At 34.9% G+C, this 18,836-nt stretch overlaps 1 protein-coding gene across 11 annotated transcripts in view; it reads right to left on the bottom strand.

Annotated features, from left to right (window-relative positions):
• LMO7 (LIM domain 7) overlaps nucleotides 1–18,836 on the bottom strand; it is a 98,735-nt gene that overhangs the window by 9,755 nt on the left and 70,144 nt on the right. For 5 of the 11 annotated variants that reach the window (XM_081307051.1, XM_081307052.1, XM_081307053.1 and 2 more), the window contains 11 exons: nucleotides 13,639–13,753; nucleotides 12,177–12,338; nucleotides 11,268–11,458; nucleotides 9,972–10,032; nucleotides 8,273–8,329; nucleotides 6,456–6,481; nucleotides 6,093–6,197; nucleotides 5,395–5,487; nucleotides 4,478–4,836; nucleotides 3,536–3,601; nucleotides 1,218–1,270 (listed from right to left, as the gene is read on the bottom strand). In XM_081307051.1, the coding sequence (XP_081163177.1) occupies nucleotides 1,218–1,270; nucleotides 3,536–3,601; nucleotides 4,478–4,836; nucleotides 5,395–5,487; nucleotides 6,093–6,197; nucleotides 6,456–6,481; nucleotides 8,273–8,329; nucleotides 9,972–10,032; nucleotides 11,268–11,458; nucleotides 12,177–12,338; nucleotides 13,639–13,753 (1,288 nt within the window). Of the gene's footprint in view, nucleotides 1–1,217; nucleotides 1,271–3,535; nucleotides 3,602–4,477; nucleotides 4,837–5,394; nucleotides 5,488–6,092; nucleotides 6,198–6,455; nucleotides 6,485–8,272; nucleotides 8,330–9,971; nucleotides 10,033–11,267; nucleotides 11,459–12,176; nucleotides 12,339–13,638; nucleotides 13,754–18,836 lie in introns of all 11 variants that reach the window. The other 6 variants (XM_081307047.1, XM_081307048.1, XM_081307050.1 and 3 more) reach the window with 3 other exon arrangements.

Below are 18,836 nucleotides of genomic sequence, written 5' to 3'. Positions count from 1 at the left end.
GAAGGGAGTGAAGGGAGGGAGGGGTATAGAGGTAGAAAGGTTAGTAGAATGAATCTGACATTATCCTATTACATATATTACTATATGACCAGTGTAATTCTACATCATGTACAACCAAAAGATTGAGAAATTATACTCCATTTACGTATGATGTGTCAAAGTGCATTCTACTGTCATGTATAAGTAGTTAAAACTTTTTTTTTAAAAAGTATTTCAGAGAAGATTAAACTATAACTTTAATGGTGGCTAGAGGCAAATTCAGGGAGAAGAAATGGGAAATCCAAATAGGAAAAGATCCAAGACCAGAGGAACCATATCAAAAAGTATCTGACAAATTCAGAATTAAGAGAAGACAATCTGGATATGTTTAAGGGTTCCTAAAGGGGAAAAGAGCAGAAAAGACTGGAAAAGTATGCTAGGACCAGATATTAGAAGGTCCTACAAATTCAAAGGAAAATATGATGACAGAGCCCCTAATGGAAATTATAAATTCTACAAGCTCTTACCAGGGGCTACAAATTAGATGCCACCAGAACATTCTGACTTGTTACATATTGTTGTTTTGCTCATGGAGAATCTAAAAGTTTTTAAAATTCCTTATCAATGGTTAAAAGAAAACACGTAAAAAAACAGATCTTTTTTTTTCCTCTCTTTTTGATAAAAGAAAAAGCTGGCAATGAGAGGCTTGCATGCTCCCACATGTCAACAATATGCGGGAACTAGGATGGGGCCCCACACCTCAACAACAACAACAAAAAACTTTATACTAATAAGATCAGATTCCAAATTATTTTTGTGGAGTCAATCAAATCATTATCATTTTGGAATTTTTTTCATATTTTAGCATTTCAATACACAACTTCAAATTTGTATACAACTTTTTCATCTATTCTGCAAATCTTTTCTGTGCCATTTCTTCAGCTGCAATTAAATTTACTAAATAAAATTGCATCAGCATCATTTTACCAATATCTCACATATTTAAATAGCTATTTAAAAACCATTTTAATCTCCAAGTAGTTTTCTATTATAAATAAAGCCAAGATAAAAACAGGGTCGTTGTTTTATTATTATATGCAGATACTGAAAATAGTATTTAAATCATGTAATCTTAATGAATTCTGAAATATCTTGCCCTTAAAAATACTGACCATTGCATGTGATAGCACAAACAAACAATCAAGCTGAAGAAGTTTGAAAAAAAAAATCTCATTTACCATTTTTATTTGTGTAGTAATCATTTAATTCAGTAGTAGATCTGGATTTATTCCTAAAAAAAAGAACATATTAAATGTGTTTCAATAAGAACATATTTTTCATATTTATAAAGAACACCAAAAAGACTGTTTTTTAAAGAAGCTGATTTATTTCCTATTGAGAGCTATATTTATTTTAAACCAAGGAATTTTTTATATTGTGTTACTAGCAGAAAACAGAAAAATGAAATGATAAGAAGAGGTGAATAAGTAATAATACTTCTCTAATACAAAAATGAAGAATATAATTACTGACCAGATTTTGTCAACATTCACTCTTCCAGACCTTAATTTTACTGGGCTTACCAAGCATCTGCCATCAGGTCACCCAAAGTCAGACTATCTTGTTCATTCCACATTGCCCCAACATCATGATTTCAACTTCTGAGGCATTAGACCACTGATTACTCTAGAACAGCAATTTACTCAACACTACCCTAGCACTCCAAACAGGTACTAAAACTTACTGCATAGCAACTACTACTACTACTTCTTTTTTTTTTTTTGGGGGGGGGGAGGTACCAGGGATTGAATCCAGGGGCACTTAACCACTGAGCCACATCCCCATCCCCTTTTAATATTTTATTTTGAGACAGGGTCTTGATAAATTGCTTAGGACCTCTCTAATTTGCTGAGGCTGGCTATGAACCTGTGATCCTCCTGAACTGCTGGGATTACAGGCGTGTGCCATCATGCCCAACCTGCATAGCAGCTTCTGAAAATGTTTTATTCTCACTGTACTAAGCACACTGAGCTTCAAAAATAATAGTAATAGTAATAATAATAGTAATAGTAATAATAATAGTAATAATAATAGTAATCATAACACAAAATAATATAGAGTATTTTACAATAACATGTAGTGTTATTCATATGAATACAACATACTTATGTACGCAGGGCAATAATCTATAATACATAATAATGTACCACAACTGATAGACACACACATTCTTGGAAAAACTTTACTTATTTACAAAGGAAAAAAAGTTATTACCAGGTATAGAGCCACACTTCTTGATACCTCTAGGGCTTTATCAGCAATGTCTAGAGGATTTCATATTTTCTGGAATTAAGTTTTCTTTCACTTCATTGTAACTATTTTTCCCAAGGTAACAAGCTATATAAATAAAGCTTTTTAAATATACATAGTTCTAAAAGATGGATCAACATTTTGATGACTTATACTCAGATTCATTATAAATAAGGTCTTTTATCACTAGATAATTTTTTATAGTTATTATTGGCCCATTCCTACCTAGTCATTCCTTTCCTTTTTCCTTTATACTCTGAGTCCTTTTCAGTCATTCAGATTGCCTATAAGTTTCCCTTATATCTAAAAATAAAAACAAATTTCCCCAAGGAGGAATTTCATCTCTTCAATAATAAGCTATTGGTCCTACATTAGATATTTATTTGACCAATTCTGTTCAGAAGTCCTTAATGATTTCATAACTGCAAAGCACCTTAAAAATTACATTAAAAAATTAAAAAATAAAAAAAAAATAAAAATTATATTAAACATTAAAACTTAATGCTTTAGGAAGTTTTAAAACACATTTTCAGAAACTTATCTGAAAAGTTATCTGAAATTTTATCTTCATTCCTCAAAACTGAGCAACTGGTTCCAAACAGACTAAAAGAAAGATCACAATTTTCACTGTATATGCCCTTATATAACCTATTTTTAGGTAATCTGAAGCCATTATTTATAATTTTTTTAAAGCTACGGTTTATTACCAAAAAAAAAAAAAAAAAAAGGAAAGTAAAAGGACACAATTCTACAATTCTTCCCATGTCCATTTCTCTTTGCAAATGTGACTCCTCCCCTCTATAAAATGGAGCTGGCCTTGCAACTTTATAGACAATAGCATAGACCTAAGCCTCGTAGGCTTCCTCTCTCTTTAAGCCTCTCTTTCCTGAGCAATGCCATGTACTTAAGACCCCACTGACTTACTGGATGCTGAAAGACACATGCCCCAGTTGCTCTTATTGCCCCAGCTGCTAGCCAACTGGTAGCAGATACATGAGGGTGCCCAGTCAACTAAAAAACTGCCTGATTAGCTCAATCCAGAAAGATGACCCACAAAATCATAAGTCGCTAAGTTTAGGGGAAGTTGTTAGACATCAAAAGCTAACTGATAACAGAGATTAACCAGCAAGTTCTATTTGTATTCCACAAAAGACAAAGGGCAAAGTAGTTTTACAAAATAGTTTCTATGCGGAACTGGGGCCATTTAGGTGAAACCAATTACTACAAATAAAAATGTTTTACCTACCTGTCACTAGGAAGAAAACCTGAAGATTCTTCCTCTTTGTTTGGTATATCATAAGAATCAACTGGCCTAAAAGATTGACCAAAAAATAAAAACTTACAATCAAAATATAAAACTTTGAGACAAGGATTCCAAAATAATGTTATTCTAGCCTCTTTATATAAATGGTCTGTGGGTTAATAACCAAAGATAAAGTATTTCAACCAATCACTTTGAGCTTTACTTTCCTTCTGCTGCCAACAGATATTGGTTACTCATACATCACTCATTCCACAAGTAGGTACTGGGTGCCCACCATGCCCCAGTACTGCTCTAGGGCTAGGCTACAGAAGTAAACAAAACAAATTTGTTGGCCTCTTTGCACTTACACTTTACTGGGGCAGGCAGGCCAACAGAGAGACAACATCATAATAGAAAGCAGGATAAGGGCACACAGACAAGAAGGAAAAAGTCATATGTTTTAAATGAGGTATTCTGGAAAATCTAAGAAGGTGACATTTGAGCAGAGATTTGAATAAAATGAGTAAGCCACACAAATAGGTGAGGAAAGACATTTTCAAGCAGGGAAACAGAAAATATAAAAGTCCAGATGCAGAGTACGTTGGACATGGAGGCCAGTATGGTTGCAGCAGACAAATATGGGCAAGAGTGGTGGGCATTAAGTGGTAGACAAAGGGACCAAGACATGGCTTGGATAAGACTTCTGTACCATGCTGAGGACTGGACAGTGTTCTAAGGGGACAGGAAACCATCTGGAGAGTTGAGCAGGGAATCATGGTGACATGATTAGATTTGTGATCTAAAGGCTCTGTTGGGATTCTTGCATTCACTTGTGCAGAGAAAGGATGGTAGCAGCAGAAGACCAACAAGGTGCTTTGAAGTGTAATGCACACAGTGAAGCCAATCCTATTTAAACTCCTGCAACATTCAGTGGTGGGGACAGACCTCCTGTACTGGTATATTTTGACCGAAGTTTCCCTCTCTATCTCTGCCTGGCGCTTCCGCTCTTCTGCACAGTGCTTCTGCGCCTCAGCCTCAGCCTCCCGCCGTTTCTTCTCCTCTTCTTCCTGAGCTTGTTGCTCCTTCAGTTTCCCCTCTTTCTCAAGAATGAGTTGTTCCTGCAGCTTCTGTCTTTGGTCCTCATGAACAACATCCTCTTCCTGCTGTCTCCTCTCCTCCTCTCCTGCTCGAGTTCCTTCCCTGTCAGAAGACTTGGACCCTTCACTCCAGGTGGCCTCCCAAGTGGCAATGGCGGGTTCCCGTGTGGTCAGAGAAATGCTGTTTGAGTTTAGGACCATCAGTTCCTATGTGACCAGTGGAAAAGAGAAATCCATCTCAATCTGTATATCAATAATTTCACATTCATAGATACTAATTTTTAGGTATTAACTATAGTTGCCCAAAATTTCATTGATTTTTTTTTTCCTCTTGGTGGATAAGGATTGAACCCAAGACTTCACACATGCTAGGCACACACTATACCATTGCACAGTCATTTTATTTTATTTTATTTTAAGACAGGGAGGGTCTTGCTAAGTTGCCCAGTTGCTTCAAACTTGCGATTCTTCTGCCTCAGCCTCCCGAGTAGCTAGGATAATAGCTAAAGAAGGCCTCCCAAGTGACTGAGATATAACTTAGAGGAAGAAGCACTGAAGTTCTATTAATATAATTATTTAATGATATAATAGAAAAACTAAGAGAAAGATTGAAACATCAAGGCCAAACTCTAAACCAGTTTTTTTCAAAAAACTAGAGAGGTGAATGTGTGGCCAAACTCAGAGGAAATGAGCAGTCCCTTGCTTCTCAGCTAGTTTCACCAACCAGGTAAAGAGAAGGAAGTAAGTAGCCTGTTTCAATGATACCTCATCCAAGTACTTGGAATTCTCTCTCTCAGCCTCCTGCTTAGCCCTTTGCCACTCTTCCCTCAGTTTCTCTTGCTCACGTTGGTATTTTTCCTGTGAGAAAACACAGTGTATTGATCAATATTAATAACTTTACATTTTTTTAATAACTTTACATTTTAAGCAGAATCTTTCATTAACACTTTGGTTCTCCTTAACCTCAACCTCTAAATACATGATTTTATTTTCATTTAACCAACCAGATTTTAGTCCCTAAAGTAGCAGAGAATTTTAAGGAACTAAATGCAGATGTCAGAAAAGTGTGCATATACCAAATTAGATGCATATCTACCCTTTACCATGGATATAATTCCTCAAAGCTTCCAGCTGTAAGAAAGACTAAATTATTCCGTATCGAACCTAGTCAATCACTGAGGAGAACTAAGTCCTCATAAAGACTATTTACCTTTCCTGAGTGCACCCCTCATGTACTCTGAAAGTACATATAAAAGCTAATAAAAATGATTTTTAAAGGATAACTCTGGAAATCTTCAAAATGGAAATCTAATTAACGCAAAATGTGCTACCTACAAAACAATAGAGATGAAACTGTTGGTTTTATTTTTTTAAATTTGCTTTTCTATACTGGTTGACATGGACCAGAAAGAAGCCATAAAAGCTAAGCCTAATTCCTATTCACTCATGCCATCCCACACTACCTGAAGTAGACGGTCCTGCTCCTTCTGCCACCTCTCCTGCCGCTTTCGCTCCTCCTCTTGATCCCATGCCCAGCGACTGGGGGCACTGAGGGTTGGAACTGGAAGCTAACAAGTTAGCAAAGAACAACAATGGAGTTTCATTAAGTCATCTATTGAACCACTTTGACAAATATCAATTATTCATCTTACACTCTGCTTTGTACTGTACCAGAGAAGAACTAGCTTAATATTTCAAAGTAACTCTTCTCAACTTGGAGGATATACCCTATGCAACTGAAAATAATGTAAGCAAAGCTACTGCATATGAGTTTGTTCCCACCAGCTCATCTTACTTATTCCCAACTTCAAATGAATACTACTTACATCAGGAACCACAGAGTCAGAGCTTCCTGCTTTGCAGCATGTGGGCAAGGAGGGAAAAAATACAATATTAGTCTTTTTGTTTCTATAAAATAATTCCTTTCAGAAAGTTACATCCTAATTATCCCTATGTCAGTATACTAAGTGACATAAACTTTTAAAAAATAAGTCAATATATCCTTTTTTCCCTTTAGTTTCATTTGTTATTCTTCCAATTCAAAGCCAATAACAAGAAGATTATCCAGGGGTGCCAAAGGCACACACTAGCTCCAGATACCAGAGCTAAATCAATGGACATCCTGAAAGCATTTTAGGGTTCTTTTATTACTAAAAAAAATAAAAGATCTCACAGTTTGGTCTAACAGAAAAAAAAAAGAATCTCAAATGTTATAACATATAACAAATTCAGTTATTTACTTGCAACTGTGTAATTATAGTATGACAGCTACAAGTAATAAAAAAAAAAAAACATGCCACTACAACATATTCAAGAACATGTAACTTTACTATCATTTGCAAAACAAGTAGTCAAGTTTCATGTTTGAACTTCAGGGCACATTCTTATTATTTTTATCCTTAGGAGCCTACATTAGTATGTGTCTGTACATAATACAATGATCATAAAAATGTAAACTTTCAGAAAATATATTAGTATACGCTATTTGTAAATTCTCCTGAAACCTCAGTGGTCAAAGTATTTCCTTCTGTAATTTTTTTAAGAAAACTGCTTTGAGACAGAAAAATGGTCTTCCTAGAATAGTTTATTGAAGAAAATAAAATCAAAATTAGAATCAAGGTACAAAAGGAATTATTTTATTTTGGCCAATTTGAGTAGGAGTATAATATTATTTCACTTAAATAACCATAGAAAACAATAGTTTAATTTAAAAGATGAACCAAAACACTAAGGATACTGACACAAACAGACATGCAAGCTATTTCTGGTTAAAAAGTGACCTTCACCCACCAAAGGAAGAACAGTAGGTGATTAACACAATATACACAAGTCCAGTATCATGTTATAAGACAGGTTTGTGTTTCAGTAATCTTAAAAGGAAGAATAACATTTTAGACAGCAACAGCACAATCTGCTCCAGCTGTTGCATCTCGAATGTTGAACATTACTTTTAAGTTCTTCATAGCAAAAAAAGAGAGCTCAAATTCCATTCATGAGACAGAGCAACCGACAAACGTGAAAGGAAGGAAATGTCACATGCATCACGTATTTGTGAAACAGCCCTGCCCAACTACACCAACATCAAGAAGCCCAAAATGCACCTGTCCTCAGATGCAATTCAAATTCATTTATTACTTTGAAGTCACATTGACATTCCAAAGCCACCATCCCATAGCAACAAATAATTCTACTCTTTATTCAGAGCATTTTCACAACCAAAAATGGGTCAGTTTTTAAAGATTGGTCAATTGTATGTTGGTGTAGTGTAATATTATGCAATTTGTAGAAAGTAGTAAGATTTAAATGAAACTCCTCATTTCTTACTGTTACCACCCAGTGGAAAGACATGTGTGTTTAACAGCATCTCAGTTTTTTGTTTTTATTTGTTTTTTAATCAGTTAAAAGAGAAAAAACCTTTATAGCTATACAAAGGACACACAAAGACCCATTACCACAGAGGTAGACCCATGAACTGTAAGAAAAGCCTGATGAGCCTAGGGAAAGAATGGAAATGGGTTATGTTGCTGGGTCATAATGACAGCCAAACTGAAGAGGCACAGTGCCCAGAACCACAGACCATCAGAAGAATGGAGAATGAGCACAAGTCCATGAAAGGGAACATACTATTAGCTTTGTGGTTTACCTTGTTCAAAAAATTGTGATCGTCTTTTTAAGTTTTTCAAAGAAATGGGTTCAGATGCTAGTTGGAAAATAAAAAAAAATAATAATAAATACCATATCATTCATTTTAATTTCTCACCACTGGTAAATTAAATGATACCTGACACACCTTTCAAATCTGTAGCAATTTTTTTTTAATGACAAAACTACAGCCACAGAAGACATGAATTATTTTAAGGGATACAGACACACATATTTTAGTAGTCTATATTACATTTAAATTAGTAAAAGGAACAAAAAATATCTTCATTAATAAATTTTAGTAGACAACATTCATACTTTCACTGCTGTGAAAGTCATACAGTCCGTGCTAGGTCACAAAGCTTTAGGGAAATAAAAATTAACACATTTTGCTAAAGTTAATCAATCCAACATTTTTTTCTGCCAAAGAATTTTCATAACACTGATGAATAAGAACTGAAAATGATTGGGGAGGAGGAGGACAACAAAATAAATAACAGCTACAGAAATATCAAATGAAAACAAATGCTGAAATTATGATTTTTTTCAATCTAAAATATTTTGCTCTAGTTTTCAAAATCTTATAGCTGATAACTTAGACAAAATGAAGTTCAATCAAAAAAATTAGAAAACAGTGACTTCTCCCACATATCTGTGACAAGAGTATGGCATAAAATGTAAATGTGATTATTACTTCATACTGGTTGCTGTTTATTTTTCTAAACAAAATCTTCAAATGGCAGGGCCTGCGTATAGTCCTACTGTCACTAAAGCATTAGATGTCTTTATCAGTTGGTTCTGCCTGGGCCACTGGCAGAAGAGGACCAAGATGCTTTAGAGATTTGGTATCAGGAAGAAAAATTTAAAAATGCTTGTTTTAAAACTTCCTTTGATTAAAAAATAAATTTTAAAAAATTAAAATATAGTAATTTATTGGAAATGAAATATAAAGAGAAATAATCAATGAGGGAAAGGAAATTTATAAATTTAGGTTGGATTTGACATAGTGTACAATAAAGTGGCAAAGTTAACAAACACTATACAAATCCATCCCATTCTTGGCAGCCTGATTTTATGGTAAATGAAGCTTCATCTTCTTTGGGTATCCTTCCCTGTCATGTTGATCAGAGAGATCTTTGTTGTGTATTTTGTATGCCTGAAGAATGTCACATGGTGTACAATAGCTAAATTATTTGTGTCTGAGCAGAAAAAGAAAGAGAATGATAACTCCAAATTTCCCTAGATATTGTGCTTTTATTTTTAAATAATGAGTGTGACCACTAACAACTGTTACTACAATTGGCAGTTCTCTATTAAGATTAGCTGTGTCCAAGTTTGTCTCTTTCACAACAATAAAGGGAAAAAGGAAACTTCATTCATTGTTTTTTATTTAATGAAGATTTCCTTTGCCAGCATGCCACAGCCAGAAAGCTGCTGGTCTCAGGAAAACCTGTTCTTATTTGGCTTAGGCACACAGGACTCAGAACATGCTGCCAAAGTTTTGTTTGCAGTTCCTGAACTATTTAATGCTGGAATCAAATGCCCTTCCACCTGTTTGCAATTGGATCTGTGTGATAACCTTTTAGTTTCAACTTGCAGTGGATCAGTTTTTCTCTCAATGAAATTAATTTTAGAATAGCAGAACTTGGGAGCTATGACTTTTTCTACATTACAGATGTAAATGATAATGTGATGTTTACCTTTTGATTCAATAGTGTTGCTTTCATCATGAATTCCATTGATTTCTTTGGATTCAGTGTACTAGAAAGGACAAACATGTTAATTAATATTCTCTTCTATTGGACTTTGAGCTTAAATAATGCATTTCTCATCAGAGAGAGTAACTTTTAACAAGATTGGTTTTAAGGCTATTGATCCTCAAAGCTTTTTACATGTAGCAGAGACTTACATTTTTTTCATTATCCTCCATTATTTGTGGAAAGATTAATGACTAGCTTCAGGCAAGGATGACCTTAAGTTTAATCAGACATTAACATTCTAAGAAATATGGTGGACAATCAGAACCATGATTGGAAAAGGCTAACTTGGCTTGTAGCTACTGTCCAAGGTACCTTGGATGATTATTGGCATTTTAAAAAGAAATATAAGTTATATTCTTTTTATTTTATTTTTTTGTGTTGGATTCTTGATTCATTTTTGCTCAAACTTTACCTATTATGTATACATACGTATGTAAATAAACAAGTGAAACAAATGTTTTCCTAGAATACAAAAAAAAAAAAAAAAAGAAATATGGTGGACAAAATAATCTTTAATCCATTTGGCTTAACTTAATAACTAAGTAAAATGGTCATATAGGAATCTCTAACATTTAAATTGTTGCTTCAGAATGTAGCAAGATCTCTATTAAGTAAAAGTTTTAGTTACAAATTTAAATTATTAATTTAAATGAAAAATTCACACTCTAAATAGACACATTGTTTTCAAAGCCTATATAAAAAAAGTATTATTTGACACCTAAAAAAATTCTGCATAATTTTAGAATCAATTAATGGAACTGATTATATCTTAATCACACACATAATTCTACCTATCAAATACACCCACACAAGAACTAAAAATTCTTGATGTGGTTTTATATTGCACACAATGACTACATTCCCTTTGCCAGTAAAGACTAAAGAACATATAGAAAAGTTTTAGTGTATAATTTTACATAATTGCTACTTCACATTCATGAGATCTGAGAGATTGTTGTAATGATGAAAGATTGGTAAGAAATACTTGCAAAACAACATTATGAGATCTTTTGATTTTACCATTACATAAGTCACTAATAATACCCCATTAATGGGTAAGGCCATATGACTTTCAAAAGTACATTTTATTCTCTTTACTATACATTACCTTATTGAATTACTTATGTTTTAAATGTGGAATTTAAATTGCTTAAAAAATAAATTTTCTTCTGCAGATATAATCTATATCATGGCTTTGTCTCTGTAGTATACTCCCAGTTCTCAAAATTTACTTACAGTAGGGCTCTGAAGGCTTTCGGAGAAATCAGTTGTTACTGATAGATCTGAAGACTTGTCTGAATTGTAAATTCCAGAAGTTGTATCAATCCACTTTGTTTCGGGTGAACCTATAATTTTGGTAGCCATACTGGTGAGATTGAGGGTTTTATGCCGTATAAATGGCAGGGAAGGCTGGTCTTTGCCCCAATCTGATTGGCACATGAAGATCAAGAAATGAGTACACATAAATGATGAAGTGGAAAGAATAAAGTTACTGAAATGCACATATACAAAACACACATATATAAGACAGACAGAAAAATCAAGTAGTGTGCAGAAGAATCACCTTCCCAAACACAAAGGTTAAATCATGTTAGTCATGAAAAGACTAGCAAATTTACTGAATCTTTCCATAAACCAGGACTAAATATTATATTTTTATGTAATAAGATGGTAGGTATGCCCTTTCACATCCAACCTCAACTGGGAACTCAGAAATACAATGATAGAAAATGTATACTGAAAGTTCTTCGAGAACAATAATAGGAATATGACCAATCATGCTTTTATACCAGTGAAGTTTCACTAGTGCAGAGAAAGTTAAAGCACAGTATTTCTTAATATTCAACATCCTTACAAATGACTCCAAATGCAGTGACATTTGCATTGAATTGATGTTTGCATTCAGTCCGATCAGGATATAAACTAGTCATATAATGTAGAATTCAGTAAGTTTGCTAGTGAAGAGTTTTCAGACAGCATACTGAAAGAGGTATTATACAAGATTTGTTCCAACATAAAAACAAGACGCTTTTAAGCAACAAAGTAAAATGAAAAAATACAAAGTTATTAAAGCAAATTGTTACAACCACTTGCCAAAGACCAGTTTCCCAACTTACAAAGCCAGACACAGTAAAACTCACTCACCAGACTTCCCATGGCGCCTGACATCCATCACTAGGTTTCCAGTTTCTCTAGCACGAGCCATGGTTTCCTCCCACTCTTTTGTATCCTTATATGTAAACTTGATGTTGTTAACAGCAATAATCTCATCATCTACCTGTAGCTGAGAAAATTCTGCTGGGCTACCTAAAATTAACATAAAGTAAATTAAACAATCAATTGTCTTAAAATCCTTTATGGTCTATTAGTCACTGCTTCTTTAAATTAAGGAAAAATAACATCTTAATCTCAACTAACAACTTCTCATTGTTTTCAGATGCAGAAGAGTTACTAGATTTTTTTTAAGCTATCAAATATTTGGGGTGAGTATTTACAACAAACAAGGCACCAAAGGCATTTTTTTAATTCTAGTAGTATGCATCTTCATTGATATTGAAAGGAGAAATGATAAGTTCACTATCCAATAAAATTTATTAACCTCCTAAGGACAAAGAAAGTCTCAATTATTTTCAGGTTAAAAATTTGATATGTGGGCTGGGGTTGTGGCTCAGTGGTAGAGTGCTTGCCTAGCATGTTCGAGGCCCTGGGTTGGATCCTCAGCACCACATAAAAAAATAAAATAAAATAAAAGTATTGTGTACAACTATTTAAAAAAATTTTTAAATGTGATATGTACTATACTTTGAGTTTGCACATCTGATACTCTCTGGAAGGGAGAAGAAAGAAATAAGGACAATTAATATTATATAACATTAATACCATAACTAAAATACCACTACCTAATTGAAGCAATCAAAAGAAAAATCAATGTTGACATGCAATTTTATGTAGCTAAAGTATATAAACAAGGGTTTCCTCTTAAATATAATAGCTCTCATTTTAATTTTAGGCCTTATAATAATAATTGGCAAAGTTTCTGGATTTAACTTGTTATGACCCTGGGTGGAGGAGGTAATCCCTTTACAAATATCTCAAGACCTTTTGCCTCCATGAGACTCCATAAACAATAGATATATTAGTATGTGCAAAAAAACACCACATTCAGCTGGGAAAGTAGGTCTGTAGTGGAGTGCCCGCCAAGCAGGTGCCAATTCCTGGGTTCAATCCCCAAAACCACTAAATAACAAACACAATGGCTATTGATAAAAATTCCAATCAAAATCTGCAATTAAATTCTATTTGTTAGCATTTCAAAAAAATAAGCTTAAAATTGAAAAATTCTGTAAAAAGTCTTCTTCAAAACTGAAATTAATTAGGCAATGGGAATAAACAATGTATGAATCTGCAACCCCAACTAACAGTCTCAGGGAAGAGGGTACATCTTCTTTATTTACTAATGAATTTTCACATTAGTAAAATGAATTAGTAAATATATTTTTTCTCTTATAACAAACAAACCAATTTCTGCAATTTCCACCCACCCCCACCCCCCAGGATAGGATAACAAAGGAGAAGACAGTTCAGTAGAGTAAAATCTATGATTTACCTTCCTCAACTGATGCCACAAAGATCCTGGAAAAATCCCATTTTATTGTAAACCCAAAGTCAAGGCTGTTCCCAGGCATCTGGTTTATGCTGATTCTCATATCACTGAACTGATCCTGAAAACAAAACATGAAACGCTGGTATCAGGTGTCACTGGCACCCACACAGAGGAAAGTCTATCCAGGCAAGACGGGAAGCTGCACACAAAGCACACTTGAATTATTTCATCATAAACTGAAAGCTTCATCCTTTCTTCCTTGGCCTTCATAAAAGTATAATAAAATACTTATTTATACAAGTATCACCAAGTTTATTACTTTTTCTGCTAAAATAAGAGAAAAATCTATCAAGAATAAATATTTTTCTTTGTATACTACTATAATTCACTTAGTCATTGATAAATCATAGGTTTTTGCCTAAAATCTAATTTACAAACCACTTATTTGCTGTCCAGGAATGAAGCATAGTGATTTGCATTATTTATTTAGTTATTTAGGCACTAGGGATTGAACCCAGGATCACTTTACCACACATCCCTATTTTATTTTGAGACAGGCTCTCTCTAAGTTGCTGAGGCTGGCCTTGAACTTTTGATCCTATTGCCTGAGCCTCCAGAGTTAACTGGCATTACAGACATGAACCATCACACCTAGCTAAATTTATGTTTAAAATAATAACATATTTATAAATAAAACAAAACCTAACTCCAATATTGACCATATTTAGCTGAATAATTTCAAGTGGTTTATAGACACATAATTCATCTACCAGTGGTGTCCTATCAAGGACTACTACCATCCCCCTTGCAGGGATCTCAAATTTGACAAGGCATTTTTGTTTGTTCAACTGCCACACAAGGACATGATGATAAAGCATAGCTGCTACACATGCTGCAAAATGCACAATGCTATCACCCACGAGAACCTACTCTCTAAGATGCCAAGAGGATCACTATGAGACATCCTGAGCGACAGATCATGACTTCACAGAAGTAACATCAGCCTATAAATGTCCAAGAATAATAGTCTGTTCAGCAAAAGGCAGAATTTTATTTCCACTTCTGTAATTTCATGTTCACCACACAAAAACACATCCTAAATTCTTAAATTTCCCAGGACTTTCTTAAATCATTTTCTAAACCAGATTTCAGTTTTATAGTAAACTCAGTAAATTGTGAAAACTTCACCTTTTATGATTTACATATTTTACTCTGTAAAAAAGACATAGATTTTTCATATAATGAGCTTACCAGAGTAGTCCTTTAGTTCTGTATTTTATAAGAAACTTATTTTAAAAAGTTCTTCCTCAAGCTATTTGACTCAAGAAGATAACCTACTCATTCTTCACTTTAATTTGGCAGTTAAATCCAAACCTAGGGCCCAGTGGGCAAGTAATAAAAATTTTTGCCTAAGTTTTTCCACCCATAAAATAAGTTTAAAATTCAAGTGACCACATTCTAGGAGAAACTTGGAAGAGAATCTAAGAATTAAAAGAAAGGCAAGGGCCAGGCATATGGTGCACGCCTGTAATCCTAGCAACCAAGGGGGCCGAGGCAAGAGGATCAAAAGTTCAAGGCCTGCCTCAGCAACTTAGCAAGACCTTGTCTCAAAATAAAAAAGTGCTGGGGATATAGCTCAGCAGTAAAGCATCCTTGGGTTGAATACCCCTTACCAGGACAAAAACAAAAACAAACAAACAAACAAAAAAAAAAACAAGGAGAAGTAAAAAAGAAAAACAAGGAAGGCACTGAATAAAGAATCAATGACTTGCTATGCCAGATGGACACATAAATGTGTTATAAAATTATTTATTTTTTCTACACTTTGTGCCTTTATTCTGTACAAGAGAAAGTACTTAGAACTTTGGAAAATAAAGATGAGTTAGGCACAACTGTTTTTCTCGAGAAATAATTACTAACAATTCAAGAATGAGTACAGGATTTTTTTTTTTAGCAAGAAAAAACATGTTGCTAATAATATAGAAAAGTTTTCAACAGAAAGCCCTTTGCAAAAGGCAGTTTAAATAGGGTTGTCCAGATGTAGTCATAACATTCATTAATAATAAGTCTCATGAATACCAATCTGAATATAAAAACAAAAAAAAACCTTTACTAAGAATAGAAAAAATTACTGGTTAGTTCTAAACAAAAAGCATCATACACTTAAATTTTAGAGTGACTAAATGAAAAAAGTGGTCATCTTCACTTGTGGTGATGAAAATAAGTGATCATGCTTACACACAAAAAAAATCTGACTTAGAGCCAATTAAAATGTAGAATTTATTGCTATATAAGAACAGAGATAAACGATGGGCTAGATATTCAAAACACTAATTGAGGTTTTTCAGCATGAAGAATAAAAAACAGGATAGAGTTTTACTAAATAGTCTCCAACTACATACTCTGGGAGACAGCAAGTGAAAATTAGCCTTTTCTACCAAATATAGGCTAAAGGAGAATGAGCCTGAGCTACGGAGGGAAGAGATTCACAATTACATTAGATCAGAAGAACCACCCCACTAAAGGCTGTTCTTATGGAAATGAATAAGTCTCTGAACATGTTAAAACCACCTCTCTCAAACTGTTAACAGGGGAGATCACCTACCTATAGTTACAGTCTGGCAGACTGTTGTACGGACCCTTGCCATGTGGGCAATAACAGGTGCACTCCTGTCAATAACCAGGTGATCTCAGGTATGTCACTGAGCTTGGTAGAGCCTCTCTCTGTCACTATGACACTCATTTTCAAGTTTTTTTACTTTCAAAACCCTACTTTCAAATGAAAATCTTATTCAGGCTGCTTCCTCCCCAAAACAATATACAGAAAGTATTATAACTACAGCTCAGGACACGGCTTGTGGAGTCCTGCTTGTATAGCCTCTCCCTTGTGTCACTCCCTGAGGCACCTCTGCACATGCCTTCTTTTAGTAGATTATCTCTGAAATGCCTTGCATGTGAACATAGCTATGGTTATATTAAACATAAAATGATCCAACAATGATTTTTTTAAAATATTTTTTAGTTGTAGATGGACACAATACCTTCATTCTATTTATTTATTTATTTTTTATATGTGGTGCTGAGGATTGAACCCAGGGCCCCACATGCACTAGGTGAGTGCTCTACTGCTGAGCCACAACCCCAGCCACTAAACAATGATTTCAGGTAGGATTTCTACTTCCTTATTTTTCTCTACAAAATATATGGCAGGTAAGCATCTTACAAAGGAGCCGAGTGTCACAAGTTGATAATGGGGGAATTATCTTTTCAATGGATGGAACAAGATTATAAATTACTGGGGAAACCAAGATTCTTGATCAAGTGGTTTTAGCTCTCCGTGCCAGAAAAGAGATGCTGAGATGTTCTCTTCCAACATTGCAGCATCTAAAATAAAATCAAATTCCCTCAAATTAAGTACAGTTTAAACACACATATATACTGAAAGCTAAGATTAGGCCACCATTAGCCTGATGAAGCAGAAGATTCTAAATTTTTAAAGAAAAACAAAATGATCTGCAGCATAAGAGTAAGATTTATTTTTCCTAGATCTGCTGAATTAAGATTCTCATGTCACCACAGAAGGGAATTAATAAAGAACAGAGTCAATCTTATGTTTTATCAAGTACAAAACTATTCTGACTTTTTCAATTAGACAAATTTGTTGACTTAAAGGAAGCCTATTTATTTGAGAAAATGAACACTAAAAATAGATTTGGATTGTAAAGTCAGGAACGACAGAGGAAACACAATCTTTGGATTGGTGTCCACGTGGTTCTTTAGTGTCTTTCAGGGATTTAGTGGGATACAACATGGCTACAGTTTGGAACTGGAATGTTCCCCCAAAGGCTCATGAGTTAAATATTTGGACATTAGCCTGTGGTGTTATTGGGAGGTTGCAGAGCTTTTAGGAGGTGGGGCTAGCTACAGGAAGCCAGGTTATTGGGAGCATCACCTTGAGGGACTATAGGGACCCAGTCCCTCCTCTCTCTTTCTTGGCTTTCACACTGCTACAAAGTAAGCAACTTGGGTCCACCATACACCCCTACCAAACATGATAGTCTGTCTTACCACAGACCCAAAGTGACATGGCCAAGGACCATAGACTAAACCACTGAAAACATGAGCCAAAATAAACCTTTCCTCCTTTTCAGGTATCTCAGGTTATTTGTCACAATGACAGAAAGCTGAGGTAAACAACCATCAAATTATGACCCAGGGATAATTTCTCTCACCAAAGAGATATCTAAATCTTTTCCTCCATCATCCACACCATTCTCCTTCCAAAGAGGCAAGTGGTGTTTCCACCCCTACCGATTTACATAATGCCTTCCAAGCTTATCCTGCAGCCAAAGCCCTCTTCAGTCTTCATTCCATGCCACCTCAGGCTTCACACCAGGCACTGCCAAGGATAACTACTTTTGGGAAAGAGACTTCTAAGTCGCCCACTACCCCAGTTTCTCTTGTTCCCCCACCACAACTCTGTGGCCACTTTTCTGTTCCCCACAGGCTGCTCCTCTTCTTTCTCTCCTACTTTCATTTTGCTGTTGTTCCCCAGTTGCCCTCTAACCATTTTCACTACATGTTTGAGAAAAAGCATTAACTGCCATGAATCCAACCATGGTTTAAGTCCAACAGTTCTAAAATTAAAATTCATTATCTTCCTCCTCAAACCGGCTCTTCCACTTCTTGTTTTTCAAATCTTGGGTAACTGCATCACTAACTACCAGTTGCCTGAGTTAAAAACACTGGATTCTTCCTAGGCCCTGTTCTTCTGGCTTCCCCAAACTTCACACAACAAACCACACACTTTCCAACATACACACACACACACACACACACACACACACACAGATTTTTTTTTGAACTTTTTTTTTTTTTTAGTTGTTGATGGCCCTTTATTTTATTTATTTATATGTGGTGCTGGGAATTAAACCCAGGGGCCACTCGCATACTGGACAAGTGCACTACCACTAAGCCACAACCCCAGCCCCACACACATGATTTTTAATAAAGTAATATCAAGTTCACAACCCATAAATCCACCTGAATTGCTCCATCCTTCCCACCCTCCCTCCAGCTGTCGTCTTAGTTCAGATTGGTTCCCCATCTCCTGTGGTCACCTCCTAACTATCTCTCCAGCCCCCTGCACATCTCCTCTACCTTCCCCACAGCGGCCAGAACATCAGTCACAGAACATTTGA

Source organism: Spermophilus citellus (genome assembly GCF_964194105.1).
Source record: "Spermophilus citellus genome assembly, chromosome: 1".
Classification (NCBI taxonomy): Eukaryota; Metazoa; Chordata; class Mammalia; order Rodentia; family Sciuridae; genus Spermophilus; species Spermophilus citellus.
The sequence above is the reverse complement of the archived record's forward strand: the minus strand, read 5'-3'. Positions and strand labels throughout refer to the sequence as shown.